This window comes from Cyprinodon variegatus, unplaced genomic scaffold (assembly GCF_000732505.1).
Source record: "Cyprinodon variegatus isolate N-32 unplaced genomic scaffold, C_variegatus-1.0 Scaffold154, whole genome shotgun sequence".
Lineage (NCBI taxonomy): Eukaryota > Metazoa > Chordata > Actinopteri > Cyprinodontiformes > Cyprinodontidae > Cyprinodon > Cyprinodon variegatus.
Genome location: NW_015150607.1, coordinates 582,096 through 604,890, shown reverse-complemented (window position 1 = coordinate 604,890; position 22,795 = coordinate 582,096). Strand labels below are relative to the sequence as shown.

Below are 22,795 nucleotides of genomic sequence, written 5' to 3'. Positions count from 1 at the left end.
ATTATGATGCGGCAATTTGTTCTTCTTTCATTGGAAATTAACGGACATATTAGGGCACCAACGTCGATAATGTAGAAGCTACTTGTAACTTCTGTGTGATGGGAGAGCTGAGGAAAAAAGCAAATCTCTTAATTTACCAGTAAGTCTACATTCAGATAATTACAAATGGCCATAGTCTAAGGATTATAACCAGAAGAAAGAGATTCCAAAAACAAGCAGCTACAATATGCTTCATCCATTGTGCTGCTGAAAAGCACAAGCACAGTGTATATAAGGACCCAAATTATGAAAAAAAATTAATGTAATTTTATGCCACCAAAACAAGGGTTAAATGTGCATTGTATTCTTAAATTATAAGACATATCCATCTAAATCTATTTAATTTAATTCCTGTTTTTTGTCATAAGCTCCAGGTGCCAAGATGATATTACAGACATCTCCTCTCAAAGTTGAGATAATGTAACAGGAGTAAAAGTTAGAGTACGGCTAGCTTCCTACTGTAGGTGAAAAGCAGCCTTAAGCATAAGTAAAAAGGTATGGACATCTGAGAGAAAGAGGAGACATAATAAAGGTGTCTTCCTGAAAAAAAAAAAAAAAAAAAGAATTAATGAATCTTTTGTATCTACTTAAGCTTATTAAATAACTGAGACATGACAACAGATTTTTATGGAAATTGTAATCTTACTCAGATCAGAGAAGTTACCTCGAGTTACTGAAGGTAGCTGCATACCCCCCTCACTTCTTGGGAAGTGGCCCCGGTTAACGGTTAAAGAGGCATTTTATACAATTCCAGTCGTCCACATCATCACATTTTACATCATGCATGTTAGCAGATGAGGAGACATCCATGGCTCCAGCCTTATCAAAATGTTTCACTTTGTTCTTAGCTGAAGGACACCGCTCTTATTCTATTCCCAAATATTTGCCATGTAAGGAATGAAGATTATAATTGTATATCTGGACAGAGGAACTGTCTTAATTAGATAAACTATTGGCGAAAACATCATTTCTGACATGCACCAGGCAGCTAATATTAATTTGTAATAAACTCACACATTAGCAATGATAATTATCCTAACACAGTTCCTTTTTTAATGGGGAGATTCAGAAACCATAAGAACAATGCATCCTTTCAGGATACAAAATCCTGCAATGAAATCACAGATCTATCAGAAGCCAAACAAATAAATTCACAAAGGTCTTTGAGATTTGCATTCCCCTGTTTGTTGCTAATATAAAAGCAAAGTTAGGAGTGAAAAGAGTAAATCTACTTAGCATTAGTTTATTTTGTGCTTCCCGAGATGAAAGCATCAATCTTATCGATGTCTGCTGTCATTCCCCGACGTCTTGAGGCTAATTAATGGGAAGCTGTGGTGTATGACCAAGTGTTGAAGCCCATCATTAGTTCCCACTAGTTTACACTGACTCTCAGATTATGCTATTGCTGATAGCTCACATACGTGAACACAGAGATGTGAGTCTCCTGAGAACATCACTGAGTCACATCTTGGATTTTAGCCAAAAAGGTGCAGAAATTCATCTTTCTGGCTGAAAAAACATGGCGGCTCGGTTAATTTAAATTCCAAGTTTCTGTTTACGCACTGCTGTCTGACCCCCACATGCCTCCCTGAGCCTCAGTATTCATCAGAGGTCCAGAGCAGCCATTGAATTATGGGTTGATAGTGAGTCTATGGTGTTGGTTGCCCGGCAACCGAAGCGGGAGGCCTACTGATAGGAAGATTACCAAGGTCTCAGATAAAGTCCCTTCTGCCACAAAAGCGTGCTTATCATGGAGCTGTCTAAGGAAGAAATGTCAGCTATTAGCCCCCCTTAAAAGAGAGAAAATAAGATGTGCTAAACAACACAGGTGCCTCACAGCAAAGCTTTTCATCTGAGCTTGCAGATGTTATTTGGCATCAACAAAATCGCACAAAAAAACCCCAAAATGCTGAAGAATGTGTACTGTGTGTGTTTCTCACTTTAAGTTGCAACAAAACACCCCCTGAACCTGTTTTCACTGTCTGCTTCCTCTGTAGATGGAGTGTTTGGAAGGTGTCAGGAGTTGGCTGGGGCAGACCTGTACACGTATGATATTTCATCCTCCGCTCTCCAGCGCCTCAGGATCCTCCTACAGAAGCTGGCTCACAGAGGTACAAACTGCCTGTCTGTCTTTGACTGAGAGTCTTTCTTTTTCATTCGTCATCTGTCAGTGCAGGTCTCGCAGAAAATGCCTTTCGGTGAGAGGCAAGCCAAATCAACCAAGCTGTCTCTTTGGCAGGCGCTACACTCTGCCATAGAGCAGGGACGGGTCATTTGACTCACATCAGCCCATTGTTTGGCCATCATTTTAACTCTAGCAGCCAGTCTTATTGGCTCTGTTGCTAGTTGGACATTCAGAGCTAATCTCGTGGATGAGTAAGTGTGATGTGTGCAGGGTAATCGCATCAGTCTCGCACACCCAGTCGGTGGATGATCATGAGCTTTAGAGCAAGTTACAGCTTCAGGCTGTTAAATAAGCATCTACATGATAAACATGCAGCACCTTGCAAAATCTTAAATCTTGTTGTCACATAAACTAGATTATTTCATTAGCTCATTTATATAAATCAATGTTTTATAAGAATAAATAATATTCAAATGATCATATTTTCTCTTTTCTTTCCTTTAAGGCAATGGTGTGAGTTTGTATGAAGAATAGGCAATACACACTTAGCTCCCTGTATAGTGGTATTACTTTTTTTTTTTTTGCTTTGATAGTATTTGGGATATATTTCTGACTGAAATACATTTCTACAAATAATAATGAAAAATATGTTGTAATTATAGATACAACTTTTTTGGGGGTTAGGTTTACTGCTTTTGCCTCACGTCTTATACAATTGAATCTAATTGGATGGAAAGTGTCAATAAGCAGTCTCAGTCTCAGTTGGATTTAGACTTTGGGACATTCCTACACATGGTGTGTTAGTCATAATGTGCAGTATTAGATTTTTAAACTCCAATATCTGTGTAGCTGTATCTACTTCATGGCTTCTGGCAAAATGCAAAAATGACCTCTTATTGTTTTTATTTGAAAAAATTGCTCTTTTCTTACCAATCCTTTTACAAAGGACAGATTTGTATACAACAGATGTCATTGTGTGAAATTATTCTTACACTTGAGCTGTGAGTCTCTTCAGCCCCACTAGATACAATGAACCTCCTCTGCTTCTATGATTAATTTCCTCCTTCCCCAGCATTTTAGGAAGATAGCTATGTCTGGGTAGGTTTGCAATTGTCTTCCCTTTTTCAGACAATGAACTGAATATTTCGTTCAACAAAAGCTATAGATTCATGTATTACTTTCTTTCCATTTCACAAATTATATCCACTTTCTGCTGCTGCATCATATGAATTCCCAGTAAAATACATTACACTCCTTCCTGGTTGTGTCGTCATAAAATTAAAGTTTAAAGTGAAATGAAAACCGTGATAAATGGATATTTATCATTCAAATCTCGCCATAACAGCAACAAAAAAACAAACTAGATGCATAAAGAGAGACATTGGAGGCTAAATTCTTTCTTGATTTTCTTTAACTTAATGAAAGTAAATGTCATGTTTTCTGTACACATTTTGACAGTCTCATTGCTGTTACAATTTAAGTTATTATTAAGTTTATATTCACACAATGTTGTGGGGTTTAGATTAGCTTTTTGACTGCAGAAATGACTGCATCCTTCCTGAGAGTCAAAGCCAGATAAATAAACAAACTGAAATCTTTTAAAAGTAAATGTTGGAAAATGTGATTTAATTGAGCTTGCATTTCATCATAATTTCAAAATGTTCTGCCCTGAGCCAGATGTAGAATTCTGTGATAAAAATGTCTATGGCCTTCTGAAAACTATATCTAATGAATTGGTTGAGTTTGTGCAGTTATTATAATATCTATTGTGAAACAATAACCAACAAAAAAACTTGGTGAGCATGAGTTTAGCATGTCGAACATTTCTATTATTATTAGAGGTTATAGTTTACTTACACTTAGAATGTACCTTATATCTTCATGCTCCTGCACTGACAGTTATACCCCACCAGGGAGCAGTAGAAATCTTTAACAAGACCATGACCATAGAGGTCCAGTGTCCAAATTGTCTTTGTGGGCCACCTTAATATTTTCAAACAAATGTTCAAATTTATAAAGTGTGGGTAAAGTGTGAAATAGAAGGCATGAGCAAAAAAAAACATAATCAAAACTCCCTGCAAACTTTTTTGCATTTATTTTTATGATAATATATGAAAGACTGAGGAGGATATTAACAGATGTGGATTTTATTTCTTTTATTTTTTTATTAATTCTCATCCTCCTCCTTTGACCCTGTGCCTTAAGAGAGTCTTATACAGACATGACATCATCACTTTGAAGGCTACCCCCCCTTCACTGTCTGTAAGACTCCCCATCCACAGACAGCGAACGTTATCTGCCTTTGAGTTCACAATGAGCAGGTAATGCTCAGTGGCATGTTCTTCTTATCAGCTCAACAGCTATTGAAGTGTCATCTTTGTGGTGCGGATTTTTTTGTTGTTGGGGGGGTCCTTTTTGAATCAGACAGGTTTGTGGGGACCATTGTGCTGTAAGTTAAATTGAAGAGATGAGGGAGAGAAAAAAAAACAGTACGAACATCAATGGAATCGATTTACAATCCTTTTTATCTTGCATCAGAGCAGGTAAAAATCACACAATCTCTGCTCGCTGCGCAACACCAATGTCAGTCAAATCAATACAAATTGACCCTTGAAGAAAGGGGGCTTGGGCTGTCTGGATGTGTCCCCATCGGCATTGCACATTGTCTGGTATAAAATTTTCATCACAATACCTGTGAATGCAAGGCACACTCATCCATCTGCAAATGACTTTTATATTTCACGGGCAGCACCCAAAGCAAAGCAACTTTAGTATTCACTGTGTGCAGCCACAGTCTGTCCACACAGTTTATAGCCACGCACACCGCTGTCATACTGCTTAGGACTCATTAAAGCTCCACTAAATATTTGTTTTTGCGTCGCCTTGTACCAAGAATAACTTCAGTTGTTGCAGTTAATTGAATTTGATATACAGTCTTTTAAATTAAATATTTGCTTTGCGTCTTTCTAAACGTCTACCCTGAACAGACATTGTTCAGTTAACTGCAATCACTAAGCAAGCAGGCTGTCATGCTCTTCAGGCTGAAGCAATATTTTGAAAGTTTGGAATAAGAAAATTGTATTTTTTTTTTATTTGACCAACCTATTCAAGACCAGTGAACATGTCCAACTACTATGTTGTAAAGTGAAGTATTTATCCCCTTAGGGTTTTCTTGTCTTCTTCTAATCACTCTAAAATGTTTTAGATAATCAACACAATTAGGATCTAAACCAAGATAACTTTTGTAACTACAACAGCACAATTAACAAATTGATTTCATTTATTAGGGGGGAAAGTGCAACCCAAGCCAACATGGATATGTGTGAAAGACTAACCTGAACCTTAGCCTAATAATTAGCTGTGCCACCTTAACAGCAACAACTAGCACCCAGTGATAACTAGCAAAGCTTTCTACAGCAATCCTGAGTTAAAATATTTTTACTCTTGTTTTACTATTGTTTTACTTCAGCTACAGAGTTTTATTTCTCACAGTCTATCTAAGATCACCCCACAGCTTTTACAAGTGAGGATTTCCTTTTTTTTGGGTGAATCATTAAAATAATTGTCAACTTTTTACAATTTTTTTTTTTTTAAAGTTGCTAAAAATCAAAAGTTTGCAATGTCATTAAAAGTTGCATTATGGTTATATGTTTACGTAAGGCCATCCTACATGCTCGTCCCCAATTTATCTTACTAGTGGTGAGTTTGACGGTGAGTCTGCTTGTATGGCGAAGGGAACAGCAACTTAAACTTAAAAAGTTTGCACGAGGAGAAATGGGCTTGTGCATGCTCTTACACGCGTTTAATAGATGTTCCCTCTCGGGAGCGGGTGCATGTGCAGTTTTTTTTTTAAAGTTGTTTTCAAAAATTCATGAAAATCCTCCACTATACCTTTAAGTCTAAAATTTGTCAAGGCCACTCAGAAAATTCCCTTTTTCCCTTTGCAAGATAATTAGGGCTGGACTTTTTATTCAGCATTCTCCTCAGGATTTTCTCTTGAAGAGAATCTGAAAATTAAGTATTTTATTCTCTCAGGTTAATTTTGTATTCTACTGAACGTTATTTAATAGAGTACTCCATTTAATTGTGACAAAAACACAATAACATCACACATTTGTTGGGAAAAGGACAAATACTTTTTAATGTCAAACAGATAAATAAGAGCAAAACAGTGCTAAACTAAAGCATTAGTTTTACCAGTTGCTTTTTGATCTTTTTACAAAGAAGAACGACAATTACTGCCCTGTAACTGGACATTGTTTATGCTGTTTTGAAGTAAAATTCAAATTAGATCATAATGGATATAAAGCTGCCTGATAGGATATCATGAATAAATGATATCCTTTCCTATATAAATGAAAGGATATGTTTCTCTATATATTGATAAGATTTGTTCTCTGCACTTTAAATTTATACATAGATGGTTCGTACAGATCTATTGGTAGTAGTTAACAATTTTCCAGACTAGTTACACAAAAAAATTATTTAATATATGTGGAGGAATTTCTTGCTAAAGCTTTAAACTAACATCTATTCTGAGGGAGTTTAAAGTTTTAAATAGTTTCATAGTTCAGACCAGCTTTATTTTAATGATAAACAAAATTTTATTCACCAGGTAAATATTATGTACAAAGAGTGAAACACTAGGTTTTTAGTCACTTTTAGGGTTATTTTCTTTTACTGTATTCTGTGTGTTTTTAAACTGATTATACATCCTTTATTACATAAGACGTCCCTTTGGCACAGAGAGACAGCTCATCACCATAAAAACTGAACAAGTCAATTATATACAAGCATTTTTTTCCCTTTTTTGTTTTTTCATTTATTCACTTTTTCCATCCAACAACATTTTTAGCATACTGCTTGCCATATCAGGCTTTGATTTGGTAAGTGGTGAAGTAGGGGCTTTACAGTTCAGTAGCTTTTATTTGTCCCAGTATGGGCAATTTTTGTGCAGTAGTAGTACACCTTTCAGACACACATTTATATTTCACAAATCACAGATAAAAAAAATAAAAGAAGAAACACAAGAAACACATCAAATATTTAAAAAGATAAAAGTAAGGTGGATAAAAGAGAGAGAAAAAAAAAAACAAGCAGCATTTTCATTTTTCATTTGACGCCCAAATCACTTAATTTTCAAGGTGCTGAAAGCTTGTAACTCTAACTTTAAGCTTTCTGCAGTGGCTAACACAAATGTTACAATTTGAGTTCTGACCACAAACTGAAGAGTAGACAGGGCCTGGCAGAATGCAATACAGCATGAATCCTTTCACAGAGTAATTGTGATTTAGTTGATGGACCATGTTAAACTACAGTGGCCTGCAGTCGATTGTCCTTTCGACCTGTGCAGTACAGCAGATATATTCTCATTGCGGAGACAAGTTAAGATGATGTGTTGTGACATTTGTATTAGCTATATTGACAGGAGCTGCCCATCAAGGAGAATCATTGACCACAAACTGACATCACAGAAACAGTCCTATTTTAACTTTATTGCCAAAAAAGAAAACCTTTCTGGGGAAACAGCCACTAAAATCAAATTGTTCCTTCCCAACCCCCCTCGGCAGTGTTACAGGGTTCACAGAGTGGCTTTCAAGCTGTTTCTGCCACTTCTAAGTAGGAACCATGAAGGTAAAGGTAATCTTTTTTATCCTTATTAATGTAACCCTTTCACTGTAGAATCATGGTTCTTCAGTTCACTTACATGTTTCATTGTCATAAAGCGGGGCAGAGGGCCCCAGTATTTAGGCAAGACTGACAGTGGGAATGTTGATAGTGTTTATCAACAAAAACAAACAAAAGCGCAGAGCTGTGAATCTGCGGATAAGCAGGGGCTGCGGGGGGAGGCGGGGCTCCACCCATCACTGAAGCTCTGGTTGAGGGAGAAACACAGGTAAGTGACCACTATAATCAAATGGAAGATGATAATCTAAGTGAGTCACTTCCCTGGTTTAACAGTTCAGTCCAACTCCTAAGAGTGAGGCAGGATCCAGCCGATGGACTGCCAGACAGGATGTGGCGGGGGCTGCCGAGCTTGTCCCCGATGCAGCAGCCTCCGTAAACAGGCAGAAGTCCGAGCCAGGTCAGGGAAAACAGTCCAGAACAGGACAGTTCTGAGACCAAGGAATCATTAACTCGGTCAGGGGTTCCGATCAGAGCAGGAACAGACAGATCCAGGGTTGCAGGAATCCAGATGGAAACAGGCAGTGTCATGATTTTATGCAAAGATCTGACCCACATGCAGAAAACCAAACAGAGAGACCAGGGGAAGGTTTAACAGGTTTATTGAGAACTGGTAGAGATGGGCCCAGTGCTGCTCTGAACACTGGCAAACCGGGACTTAAAAGTGTAGGGGAAGTTCCTGTGGTTAGTTGAGGCTCAGTGGGAAAATTGAGCTTCGATTTGCACAAGGGAATTAAGGCAAAAGGACTCACGTTTCCAGAAAAGGTGTCGATCTCTGAATCCAGTAGGTGTGGGTTGTTCCAGTGATTGACTTGCTCGTTGGAGGGTGGACAGAGTTTACCCAGATTGAGGTGTTTCCTTGAGGAACGGAGGAGCTTACTGCCACTTAGATTTCCTATGGTACTTGAACACTTTCTTGTGGAGATGTATCGCCTGCTCAGTGTGAAGCTCAAACAATCCTTTGGGGAAAAGTAGATCCAAACCTCCAGTTTGAATCACCAGCTCAGGTGAAGCTCAGACAATCCTTCCAGGGGGAGAAGGTCCAAAACATCCAGTATGCAGGATGACTTCCTGCAGAGAGGCAAAGACAAAAACACAAGGCTAAGACTCAGGTTGACAAAAACTATGTTTGACTCAGCAAAACTCAGCTTGGCTAGAGTACCCAAAACTAGCAAACACTCTGGCGTCGAGGTAGTGGCAGTCAGCAGCTTAAGAGTCCTCCGGTAATGAGGTAACCCTCCGCAGGTGTGTGAGAGGGCCAACGAGAACCAGGTGCCACCTGGTGGTGGAGGGAAAAAACACAAAAACACAACCTACACAAACTGCACATGCAAATTTTTTTGGACTGTCAGAAATAACTGTAGTAGAGTAATATTTATCTAAAAAAAAGAAAAAAAAACATTTAGAGGTTGGCATGGTTGGTAGCTATGTGTTGCACTATAGATATTATTTATTCTTATCATAGGTTTTTTTTTTTTAATATTCATTATAACCTCCATCTACATCACTCAGAACCTCATCTTCCTTTTATGGTGACTTTCAAACTGCCGGTAGAATGTGCAATCTGCAAATCTAATGGGTAGAAAAAAATCATCATAAGATTTGTGCAGCAATCTTGATGAATCATCTTTGATGGGCCCACTTATTGGACCTGATAAAAAAAATAATTTGAACGTGCAATTTAGCACCACTTATTTTCCAGCTTTAAAGAGCAGACACATAGAGGTCAGAATAAAACTCTGTATTTTATGTAGCATCATATTTGTTCTTACAGTACTTCTTTTTTTTTTTGAAAATCCTGAATAACAGTACTGCCTAAAAGTAAATCTTGGGCGATTTTTTTTACCTACACTCAAGAAAATATGTTTCTAACCTTGGCAGTTAAGTCGAAGGGAAAGGTCATGGTTATTTTGTGCTATTTTGGAACAATTTATTGTCCATTTAATATTGAACTAGTCCATAAGACATGTATGGATATATTGAAAATACACGAGAACTGCATTATTTTTTCTGCAAAAGGGAAAAATGACTTTAATATCTTTATTTACTAATATTATTATTACATAATAAATTAGTATAGTCACATATTAAACTTTTAAATGTCATAAGTATACCAAACAACACATTTGTGCTTCATGCATTCATTTTAGTAATGCATTTTCAAACCACACATTATATGCATTGAAACAGCGTATAGTAGCACACTCTAAATGATAGAATAGCAAACCTAGTAAACATGAGTCTCCAAAGTTTCGAAGTTCTTACAGATAGTTCTGAAAATGTGAAAAAACATAGCTGTGAATATCAATCTGTCACTGGATGAGTGTTATTGGAAATTAAATTGAAACATGGATTTTATTAGACCGATATGTCCTTAATAACAAAACAATTAGCATAACTTCCTCACATTTCATACAGGGATTAGTCATAAAAAATTAACTTATTTTGTTTGCCCATGATTCACATATTTTTAAATAATTATAATTGGATATATAATATGGATTTTAAATAAAAAAGATTATGCTTTTGAAATACTTGACACAGTAAAATTTCCTTTCTTATATATTGAACACCAAAGAATAAAGTGAAAGCTTTGTATTTTTGCTGTTTCATTTGTCAAACTGGGAGTGACACATTTCATTTTGACTAATTAGGCACAACTGACTGCTAAATTATTCACAGTCTTTTCAATTAATGCATTTAAAATCAGTTGGTGGACAGAAGCAAGGAAAGGGGGAAATCTGCATTTCAAAAACACCAGATGAAGCAAGAAGACATGTAGAGAGGATATCATCTAATAGGCTTTGAATATGTAGGAGAGCCACCCCCCATCCTCCCTGTCATACAGAAAACAGGAGGCCAACTGAAATATCATGCTTGTTTGAAAGCTGTTGTGCTAATGGCAAGGCGTTAATTAACTGAGGCGTTTACCCGAGCTGGGATGCTACTGTTAACAGGCAGAAAGTGGCAGCACTTGACAAGGAAGTCTGCTCTGACTGTGGACTTATTGAGGATATTGCATGACATTTAACTCTTCTGTGCCAGGTTAATCAGCCTAGAGGTCCATTGAGAGGAATCCAACCATAAAAGCCTCAGTTCTCATTGGCTTTTTTTGCTGTACAAAATGACGTGTTCTGGCACTGTAATTTGTGTCTGAATATACCTTTCCATCTTATGAGTGCCCATCAGAGGCTCAGAAAAAAACCTCTGGAATATACAGAAATGAGTGCATTCCCCAGGAGATGAAGGGATAGAGGTGTCACAGGCAATGAAGCTAGTCTCACCCTGTTTGGGATGCAATAACACATTTACTCTGAAAACATTTAACCAGCTGCAGTAAACTGCAGGTAGCATATGGAACACCAGCCCTGAGATCCCCATTGACGCTGTTAATAGCGTAAATGATCATCACTGTGGCAACGTATAGTCAGTCGGCCCCACATCGGGTAAGCCATAGGTAGTTAACTGTCATTGTTGTATGGATGGATGGCTGAGCTGCGTTCCAGAACGGTGACAACATACGCTGCTTTGTGCTCTGTTCAGCGCTGCCAAGAATGACTGGAGGCATGCGTGGCTCCTCTTTAGCACTCAGATCCTCATCTGTGCTCATGAATGCCTTTGAAAATATCTTGTGTGGGCGAGAAACAAGGCTAATGAAGACATTCTGCAGCGTTAATACCTTAATGTTTCATATTTCTACAGTGACTTTTTAGTTCATTGATATTAAACATGTCTACGTCATTAACAGATGCAGTGTTGTTTAGATGACTCCTGTACATAAGCATTAATCTTTGCTGCTGTGAATTTAGTTGTTTCTCATTAAAATGCTTTTGTACTGCAACTGAAGTGCCATCAGTGGGTATCTTGGCACTGATGGGAAGTATATCATCTAAGGTATGTTGATCCGCTTTGCTGATGGAATTCGGTGCCTCTTGGCATGTTGGGAAAAGAGCCACATTTTTGGTGTCTGCTTTGCTTGGGTAGCACCATCTGGTCCTGGCACTGCTGTGCTTCGCCCCTGCCCAGGAGTTCTGCATCACAGCTATGTGTTGGCAATTAGCAGAAATGTTGGAAAGGCATCAGGCTGCAGAACAGCATTCTCCTCGGGTCTGTTGAATGGTTGTTGTATCTATCTTTTCTCCTTTACTGTGAGTTTTTAAACTGTTTTATGGCATGCTCTGTGTACTGTATGTTGAGGACCAAAGTCAAAGCCAAGTCAGAATGAAACAATTCAACAAGATTAAAGGGGCTAATAAGAGAAGTCCAAAATTATTTCAAAATGATACAAAAAATAAACATTTATATGGCAAAAAAAGAATAAAGTCATTTAATAAGTGATCAAAAAATCAATCAAGCTAAATATGTTATTAGGGTTATGACTAAGTATTATTCTGCATTCTTAAGCCTTCTATCAGTTATACTCTGAGATGTTGTGTCTGTATTAAATAGCTTCTGTTCTCACACCTGTATGCATGTAGGGCATTTTAAGAGTATCTATCTACTTTCTAAACTGGCTTAATATTGGGCTGCTCATTGGGTCCAACCAAGATTGGTCACCAGTTCCTTACAGGGTTAAAAGAAAGACCCAAAGAACGAACAGTCATGCATGCACACATTTAGCTTCATCAAGCTTTCCAATTTTGGAAAAGCATGCAAACCTCTTTGCAAACAGAGAGGAGATCTTCAAACATGTTGTACTGTATATGGGTTTGCATGAACAGTTCAGCAGGAAGCACATGCAAACTTGCTGCATTTTTGCCTTCATTGAAATGCATGTTGTAATGACTAAACTGCACACAATTATTGATGAAAGATGTTCAAATAAGATAGGTACTACTTGCTAAGTCATTTTCAAAACAGAAACTTATTAGGGGATGCTGTATTTGGGGACTGTGTCTCCTTCTCTGTTGGATGGGTGGGGATAGACAAGCATTTAGGTTTATTACTGGGCTATTACCTTTCATTTTAAACACATTTCTGCTAACTTATTTATTTTACTTTTTTAGTGGTAATTTAAGATGCCAATGCAAAGGTCACTGTAAATAATGATAATTATTACCATTATTATTGTTATATATTCTTTTAGATTTATATCATCATTATTACCTCCATTCTAGCACTCCATCTTATCCAGCCAGCTAAATATGCCAGTTTCTATTAAAAGAGATTTCCTCATATATTCTTTTAGAGGTTAGGAGGTTTTGGGCTACCTAGGTAACTGTCATCCACAACATTTAGTCTTTAACATTACCACCGTTTGATTTTTAACAGTAAACTATTCACATTAACTATCATCTCTGCCGACCCCACACTTCCTTGCCATAGGCCGTTAAAAAACTCTTACCTTCAAGGATGTGCTTCAGAGTGCTAATGGCAAAAACAAACCACCACAGAGGCGCGTCTTTCCTCAGGCTGTCTGTCTGTTAAGCTCAATGAACAACCAGGCTAGTCTGACACAAAATCCTATTCACTACCTCACTCTTTGTTCCTTTTTTTTTTTATTTATTTACACAAATATACACTTGTCTATAATGTTATTGCCCCATTAAACTTGTTTTTTACAGAGGCAGGTTGTTGTTTCTACTATTGATTATAAGTGACAGAACACTGAAGACAAGTCTGTGCCCAGGAAACTTTGCCATTAAAGTTAGTTCTGATTCTGACATTAATACATTTTAAGATATATACAGAATAATTATTATTTATTTATTTTTACATATTATTCTTATTTGAAGTGTTCAATAGTTTTTTATGTTCTTAGGAACTTAACAGCTGGGTTTTATCTATCATTGAACCAATTTCCTCTTAACTTCTCTGCAGGACTGACATGGCAGGACGACATTACTCAGCAGGTCATCTCCAGAGAACTCTCCAAACTGAGGACCATCCCTCTACGCCAGCAGAGTCCACCTCTGAGCCATCTGATGGCCTACAGCAACCCCAGAAACAGGAAGCCGAGTCTAACACAGACAGAGCTGAGCAGAAACCTTCAGGCGTATCTTACAGGGTTGGGCTTCATGCCGCAGGCTGACACAAATGGAAACCAACCAGTAAATCAGGTGAGATTCCAACTCTGTGAAGGAAATAAATACCTGTGATAAATAGGAAAAGTAAAAACCTAAAATAAGACTTAAAATATGATATTTGATCTACTCACAGACTTCAAAATCAACACATTTTCTAGATCACTGTATTGAAATTTGAAAGGGTATGGTTTCAAACATATAAGTTAAACATGGAATGGGCTAAATGCCTTTTTTACATGTTTTTTAGTACATAAAGTCTTTTACTCTGCTTTTATTAAACATAGTAAAATGACTCACTACCTGCCAAATATGGACTCCTAAATACAACTGCGTGCAAGGCATTAAATAAAATACATCAGAAATGTATTGTCATATTTTGACAAAATGTGGGTTTGAATACTTTTGCAAAGGGCTATAAATCTCTATAAACTCTATATACTCTATAAAGTCCCCATAAAAACTACACAATCTTTCTCTAATGATATGGTCAGAGAGGATATCTTCCTATAATAACCCTTTTGCAGAGGAGTCATTTTTTGTCTTTTACATCTGCCCCCTTGTCCCTGCTTTGCTTTTGTTTCTTGCTTTCTGGCCCCCTCTCTCCCACTGAGTGGGGACCCTTCTTACACAAAGGTCCTCTATCACCCCTTTACATTATTCAACTATCATATTTAGGGTGGACATCCCGCTTTGTCCAAGATGTGCCTGGAATCTCTCATAAGTGAGCTGCAGTGTCACTGCATCCATAATGCAAAGTTAAAGAGTTCAGGACCTTCCTTATTGATGGAACGAAGGCCTTTGTTGTGTGGTGTGATTGAAAGAGGCAAACATGGTTAGCATGAATGGCAGAGCACCTCCGTCTTGCTGCGCTAATGCCATTATGGGTCTTTCTGTATGCTGGCAGTAGAAAGACTGACATTTTCTCTGTATACATTTGAAAGGCAGAAAATGGCACCAAGGGAGAGAGCTAGTATTAGTGTTGCAGTGACATGGATAATAATGCTTTTCAGTGCATCAGATGTACTGTATGCTGTGTGCGTGGGCCCGTATGACTCAGATGGAAAGAATGATTCCCCTTCCTCACAGTACAAAATGACAAAAGAGAAGAAAAGACAAAATCGCACAGTTTGGTGCCAGTATCAACTCCATCTCCATTGCCAAATGGTTAAAAAGACCTCTAAATGTCTGTGTACGTAGCAGCACATTGTAATGCAAATACATATTTCATCTTTTGTGAAATATAAACTCATACGGGTAACTTTGAAATCATTTTATCCCCCATTTAGATAAGGGTTTGCTGTAAAATTTTTGAGTGGGAGGATATGCTTTTAAAGTTTGTGGTGTGTTGTGGAAATGCATGAAATTACTATTTGAGTGACACTATCTCATCTGGGATTTCCATAATGCAATTTCCAAGGGCAGTTGTCTTTGATCTAGAATCCCTATTCATATCCTGTCCTGTCTGGTGGAGCCCAGGTTGCTTCTCTTCTTATTCTGAAGCTTGTCACATCAGCTCTGACCCCCGCTGCAGCTTATTTGATGTTCTTGTCGGGCTAAATAGTTATTGAAGAGCCCAGGCCAAGTTGAAAAAATGTATCCTGTGAATGTTCCCACATCAGCTCTTCAGGAAAAATGCAAAAAAATAAAGAGCTTAAGGTTTACAATATTCCTATTCAAAATCTTTACTTGGCAAGGTACATGTTATCGAATATTATTTTCTATATTAACACCTGGTAATTATGTCATAAATTATAGCTCAATTTTGAAATTATTTAGCATATAATCAAGAGACACTTTAAATCAAAGGTTTGCATGGAAATATAACGCTGATAGTATTTCAAATGGGACAATGAGTAAAGCACAAGTCAACATCTTACCTTCACAAAGTGAACTGCTCTCTATATTTTTTATCTATCAGCCCAGAATAGTAGAAACCACTTTACAGTTTAATACTAAGGACAATGATCTTGGCTTTTTGTGGTAACATGAGGGCAACCAAATAACTTTTCGTCACCCATACATGTCTAAATATCTAAATATTTGGATTTTATTAGCACAATTTCCTGTGAATACATTTAACTTGTCATACCAACTCAACTCAACCAATCACGACTTTAATGCTTTAATATTTACTATAAGAAAGCTAAAGACTGGATCACACACATTTTTGTTTGATAAAATATTTGTGACACTGACAGTTTTTATTATTAAACTGAAAAAGTTGAATAATTCTTTTTATAATTGTACAACATTTTTTTTAACCTTTCAAGTTTTTCTTAAAACAATTAGATACTATTGCTACAGATTCATTTTCCAAAACAGAAGAGTCATTTTTATAGTTGTCTTGTCATAGCGTATCTGAATAGTTTGCTTTTTTAAACTATTCTTTCTAAACACAGAGAATGCAAACTTCTAAAATGTTAAAACCATAACTGTTCTTCAACTAGTCTAATTTAATGAAAAAATATTAAGACCAGAATTTGTGTTTTTTTTATTTTATTTTTTTGCTTTTGCTAATCTCACTGTGGTCACCCTAGGTAAACTACTACTTATATTATTTATCCCTTTTGCATGTTATGCAAAAGGTTAAAAAGCAAAACCTTAAATTGGTAACAAGTCACAAATATTTTCACTTTACCACCCCAAGTGAAGGGGAAAAGTCTTAGCTTGTCATCTTAAAGTTCAGCCAGTTAAACACTTCAGGAAAAAGGTCAAAATATCAGCCTACAATATGTGAAAATGAACTATTGTTTAGCTCTGCAGCTCCTAATGCTAAAGCTTAAAACCTTACCTTAGTAAGATGCTATTAGCAAACAAGTATCACCCTAAAAAAATTAATACAATGTTGTTATAAACTCAAGAAACTTGAAGAACGTCCTTGTGTTTGTGGTAATGATAATTAAACATTAAAATTTGTAAAGTCTTCAAAACTCAGAACAATGACAAATGTGATATTAAAACACACTGTCTCTCGCAGCTTGTTACACAAAAGCCAACATACTCCTGTTGCTCTAAATAAGTATAAATAAATAAAAATATAGCAAAGTCTTACAGATGGTCACTAAAACTAAATTCAAGAAATTGATTAGATAGCTATGGACTGAAAACTTTGCATCAGATAAGGATATTACTTGTGTTATTTACACCGTCAGATTTTCAAATAAACATTTTGACAATACATCCAATAGATTTATCAAAAACATTGTTAAAACTTCTCAAATGTGTTGCAGAATCAAGATATCACACCTGATGCCCCGAAAAAGCCCAGCCAGCTAAAGCCAAATCAAGGCTGGAAGGAGACCACAATCTACAGCCTCCAGAAAGGAGCTGGCCAACCTCCAGTCACCAAAGTCATTACCAAGAGTGGAGATGGCAGACACCCCAAGCTCAGTACAGGCTACTCAAGCCATGAACCTGACAGGAGTAAGCTCCTCTCCAACCATGTGCAGCAGCTTCTTCCAGGGGCATCCGGTACTCAGCAGGGCTTTACTGGTGGAGAGCCTGTATGGCCAAAGGGGAAACTCCACTACCTCAGCTACCTGCAGCCTGCTCAGAGCAATCGTGCAGACCCACAGATTGCTTTTGGCTCCAACCCTGCAAAGCCTAATCTTGACAGACTGCTCTTCAAGGCTGGCTCAAATCAGCTCCTTTCAAAAAACCCTCATAGCGTCATGGATGGTAGGTGCAGCTGTTTTGCAGTGTTTGTATACAGATTTTTCTTTTTTAGTTTTAGATTATCATTCATATTTGCTTGTTCACTGTTTTTGATTCATTCAAAACAATTGCAGCCCTTATTAGAAATGTGTACATTCTAAAAATGTATAAACCTTGATGAACATAATACCAAATTTGGTCCATTAATAACATTTTACACCCATTTTTAATCCAGGTTTGAATGATTATATGATACTATTTTAGTGCATTTATTAAAGCATGAATATTGTGTTTTAGTTTGAATTTTGCAGATTTTCTGAAATACATCCCAGATCAGAATCATGCATATTTATTTTATAAATATTTGTTTAAGTCATCCTTAGCAGATTGCAGGGAAACCACGTTTATGTGGCCATGACCCAGTTTCCTGACATAAAAAAAGAAACAACCAAAAAGATTTCTTTTCAAAACACTTTTGAGGTATTTGTCTGTTTTTATGGCAAAGTTCCAGTTTATATGTACTTTCAAAGGATGTAGAATGCCGTTGAAATCCAGGCTATTCTAAAAGATTCATGTATGTGTGCCTGAACTGATTATCTTCTAGTTTGGATCAAAAGGTGACTTTTGACGTTTAGCTGCATGTCCACAGTGTATAAATGTTTTCCCATTCTTAAAGGGTGTATGACTAAAAGGGGCTATATAGATTCTGTCTTTGTATAATTTGATTCCGCTTGTGCAATGCACAACCTACACTTGTGATGAAATAAATGATCATCATGATTCTTCTTGAAAGTAGACATACGATTCACATTGACTACTCCAAACATACTTCTGGGGGTGTGAAAAAGGAAATTTGTGTTACAAAATCTCTGACCACAAACATTTCTACAGAAGACACACGTGTTTTCAGTGTGTGCATCTGACATTTTCTTTTTATTGTTTTTAGAGGCATTGATAAAAAAAAAAAAAAAGACCTCTCTATGTTGGCTTCTCTGTAGGCAATATTACTGGTGTTCCTTTTTGTTTTATGCATTTGTTTTGCCTGATCATGCTGATTAATATCCTTTCCTCTCTTGTTTATAGTCTGAATCAGATGCATAATGCCAAGACATGACAAGATTTTCCACCAAATATCCAATCCAAACTAGTTTAAAAGTATGAAATAAGACTAATAAGCTTCTGGAATCACCCTGACCAACACTAACTAAATTGAGAAACTAACCATAGCAACATAATGCTAACGTCTGTCAAGCTAAACTAACTCCTACTGCTATCTGGCCAATGTGACAGCATGCATAAGCCCATTTTTCCTCATGCACGCTGTTTAAAAGTTGCTTCTTTGCATCACTCATACAAGCTTACCTTCCAAAAGAAGATTTGCAATTTTTCCACTGTCAGATTTACCACCGGAAAATGGGGACGAGCACGTAGGACAGCCAATGTATGTACGGTAAACATATCAGCAGAATGACTGATAATTTTTAGGAGGATCTAATAATTAGGAGGACCATTTATTTAGATGATCCACCCGGAAATAAAACATCCTCCACTAAACCTATAAAGCCCAGTCTGTGCAAGGAAACCTGCTAGTTTAAATAATGCCAGAAGCTTTTTAATAGCTACAAAAAGGTGACTGGTGAAGATGCAGCATTCAAAAGAACGTTTACTGTGTCTGAATTTTACCAAAGATTTATTTATACATTTCAGGCAGACACTGCTTTGATCCTTTGTTGTTAGCAGGAAAATCTTTAGGAAATTAACTTATGTTTTGTATGATCAATCAAACTTTAATATAGAAATATTCAGTTTATTTCCTTTATTTTTTTATATTGATTCTCTTTTTTTGTGTGTGTCCAGATCATCTCATCCTCAATACAGTGAACCAGTTGGGGAGCCATAGCCTTAACATGGAGGCTTTGATGGGGAAAGACCTGGACCAGCTGGCTGAGGTCATCACCGGAGCTCTGCAGGAGGTGGATGAGGAGAGGCTTACTGATGGGGCCGGGCCAGTACCTGGAGCTGGTAACTCCAGGGGGGAGATGAGGGTTAACCAGGAACCACCATCAGGAAGCCTTCTGAATCAAGACCAGGATCTCAAATTGCCAGAACTAAATCCAAAAGGAGCTCTCAAATTAAAACAAGGTTGGTTTCTGTGCTGCTGTGAAAGAGAAAAAGAAGGGCAGCATTTAGAGAGCTGTGTAAGTGAAGTCAGGGTACCAAGCATTGTTTGCTAATAAATACTATAGCAAGGCTTTGTTCATATAAGCTTCATATAAAATCCTGCCAAGTATATTTCTCACTTTTCAGTTTTGTGTCATAACTTGTTTTTCTCTTCTGAACACAAAGGAGGAACCTCTGTTTCTGTACAATCCTCTCACATACAGTGTGTTTGTTTCCAGGCCAACGGATAGACGGTGCAGACAAAGAGTCCACTGACAAGGTGAATTATAAATTACTTTGCTGCAAAACAAATTGGTTTCTTTGGGAATGAGATGTCCACGATTCAGTTTTATTTACTCATACCTGCCGCTTCAAAGTAAGGATTTGAAAAGTTGAATTATTGGAACTTGAGAGACAGATCTCAGCATAATCTTTGATTTTTCTTGACTATTTGTTGCAGATCTTTAGTTTGAATTTAAGGTGAAACCACTAAATAGCTGCTTTATCATTGTTTATTTAAAAAAACATCCCATCTTTTTTAATCCATGTTGAAAATACAAAATATAAACACCAGTTTATATATCTTAATGTTTGACTTTGTTTAATTCATAAAATATCTCCAGGGGATTAATTGAAATAATATTGATTATAAATGTCAAATTCTCATTTTCAAAACAGCATACGGCCATATTTTCCAAGCTGCTAGACTACCTCAACATGGAGCCCTTTGGTGATGCTCCAGGGGTCAAGAGTGGGCCACGTGCTCCTCTCCAAAAAATGGTTGGACTGGAGAGTGTCCATAGCATAACGAAACAGGGCCAAGTTCCTGCCCCCTTCCGCTCAGAAGAGAAGATTGTCACCGTCCCAGCAAAGGAAGGGTCCACCCTGCGGTTGAGTGGCGGAGTGGAGGGGCCAGAGGGGAGGGTGGACTCTGAGATCCAGAGGTGGATGCAGGGGGATCAGAAACCCGTGACAGTTGTACAGCCAGAGGAGGCTCAGAAAAAGGATGTAAAGATTAAAACCCAGCTGGTCCACGTGGGACTGAAGGAGTTTTCCAGCAGAGGGAAGGACAGACACTTTGGCTACATCATCACCAACTCAGAGTGAGTTTCATTGTAAAGAAGATACAATGCAGTGTCTTAATTTTATGTGATTTAATATAAACTACTATTTATAGATGACCCATATCAGTTTGTGTGGAATTGGACTGAACTTTGATAAGCCTAGTTTAATGTAAAATAATGGGATGCACAAAGGATTTAAGTCAACACTAATCTATTTCCTTCCAATATATTAGATTTTCTTGTTCTTCACTTGATTTTTTTTACTCACTCCTTGTACATGGCAATGACAGCATATCCTGTGGAACTGGTAAAAAATAGGGAAGTCGAGAAGCTTGGACAATTTTAAGCGATGATTATTCCTTCATTTCCTTTATCTGCTTTGTGTTATCCTTTACTTTAGCAAAATTAATAGAAAAAGATTGAATCAAGGCTGCTGGTGCTAAAGAGCCAAAGGATCCTGTTCACTAAGTTATCATTAGTGGTTCATAATCATAACTTGTGTTGTTTAGAAATGTTTTTTGTTTTGTTTGTTTTGAATCAGAACTAAAGAAAGTTTTGGTTCTTCATGGCATTATAGATGCTTTTTTATACACATTTGTATGTTTTTATTAGCTTACTAAGAGTGCCTGTTTAACCAGACTGTTACTAAACAATATCAGATCACTCTAAAGGCTCCACTGCCATCATAATCCTTTGACATCACATGGACCAAACCAATGTGTAAAAAGCCTTGTTTCAGTAATGGAGACTGAACTGATGCAACATTATTTAAAATCTAACCAATTTGTATATGAAAGGTGAGGGTCAGACATGCACTTTTAAAGAATGATTTTAACTTGGGGCAGTTCTAGGTATGTACATAAGAGCAGTATGTGATAATCGTAAAAAGTATATGTTTCTTGGTTAATCACTGAATTGATTACTTACTCTCTGAAATCAGAATGCGTTGTTTTTTTAAAAATCAATCTGACTGCAATTACTGTCAAGTTAATATTGAACCTAGAGGTTTTTTATGGGCTCCTATTCTAGCTAAAGCACTTCTTGCCAGCTGGAAAAATAACTCAAGATAAAAACTTCCTCAAGCCCTATTCTAGTGGGGACAGCAGTACTGATTTCTATCCATGCCAAGAGGCTCAGTGTTGCTCAGTGTTGGGATGTAGAGTGTAAACTCTTCATTGCAGCTTCCAAAATTATTATTTTTTTGCTGTTGTTGCAGCCAAAGCTGCTATGGTGTGCAGCCAAGAGCATTATAATACCAACAATCCTTGTAGGTGAGAAGAACTTGTAGCCTTGGCATCTGGACACAATGGCTTGTCCACCTTTAAAAGCTCATTGCAATCCTTGATATCCTGGCATCATCCCTTCCATATGAAATTTTTTTTTGTGTTTTTAAAACATTTGGAGAACTACTTCACTCCACTGTGCTGAATGGAAAGCCCAATTCCACCGTTTTTACATAGATTGTTTTCCTCTATGTTCCAGAGCTTTCCTAATCTCGGGTAAAATAGGCTTTATTGTCTTAAGTTCATAGTTGGATTACTGGTTTTGCCAGTTATTTGTTGCCTCCCTGTTGTTATTTGTTGCAGGACAAGTTTGTGGTAAATTAAACAAAATTGGGAACTAATCCCATGTTCTGTTTTTTGTCTAATTTTATTTATACATTTTATATTATTTTACAAAACTGTTAAGCTGGGATCCATGAAAATTTTAAGAAATAATTACTCTTTACACTGAGTGCTATAGTAATTTCAGAAGTTAGAGTAATAAAATAGGCATAAATGTACATCTTGCATGAAAAATAAATGTATTTTCGATAAACTAGAATCATTTAAGGCGAATTTTCAAGTCGTGCGAGAATTTTTTGATCGGGCCGACTTTCAGCCTGATGGTGCGTTGTGTAGTGTACAGGGCGTTACGAGGGATAATCAGCCTCTCACAACCACCTCCCGATCAGGAATTGTGAGGTCCCGAACCGTCTTGGGCAAATCTCTCAGTTGGCATGCGTAAACAAGGCTTCCTCTTTTTCTTCTTCATCTCAGATG

The 22,795-nt window shown here is 37.2% G+C and overlaps 1 protein-coding gene across 2 annotated transcripts in view; it reads left to right on the top strand.

Moving 5' to 3' along the window:
• Positions 1–22,795, top strand: part of ptprn2 (protein tyrosine phosphatase, receptor type N2) — a 195,764-nt gene that overhangs the window by 40,598 nt on the left and 132,371 nt on the right. For both annotated transcript variants that reach the window (XM_015377467.1, XM_015377466.1), the window contains exons 3-8: positions 2,037–2,150; positions 13,670–13,908; positions 17,106–17,553; positions 19,387–19,671; positions 19,929–19,969; positions 20,368–20,792. In XM_015377467.1, coding sequence (XP_015232953.1) covers positions 2,037–2,150; positions 13,670–13,908; positions 17,106–17,553; positions 19,387–19,671; positions 19,929–19,969; positions 20,368–20,792 — 1,552 coding nt within the window. The remainder of the gene's footprint in view (positions 1–2,036; positions 2,151–13,669; positions 13,909–17,105; positions 17,554–19,386; positions 19,672–19,928; positions 19,970–20,367; positions 20,793–22,795) is intronic.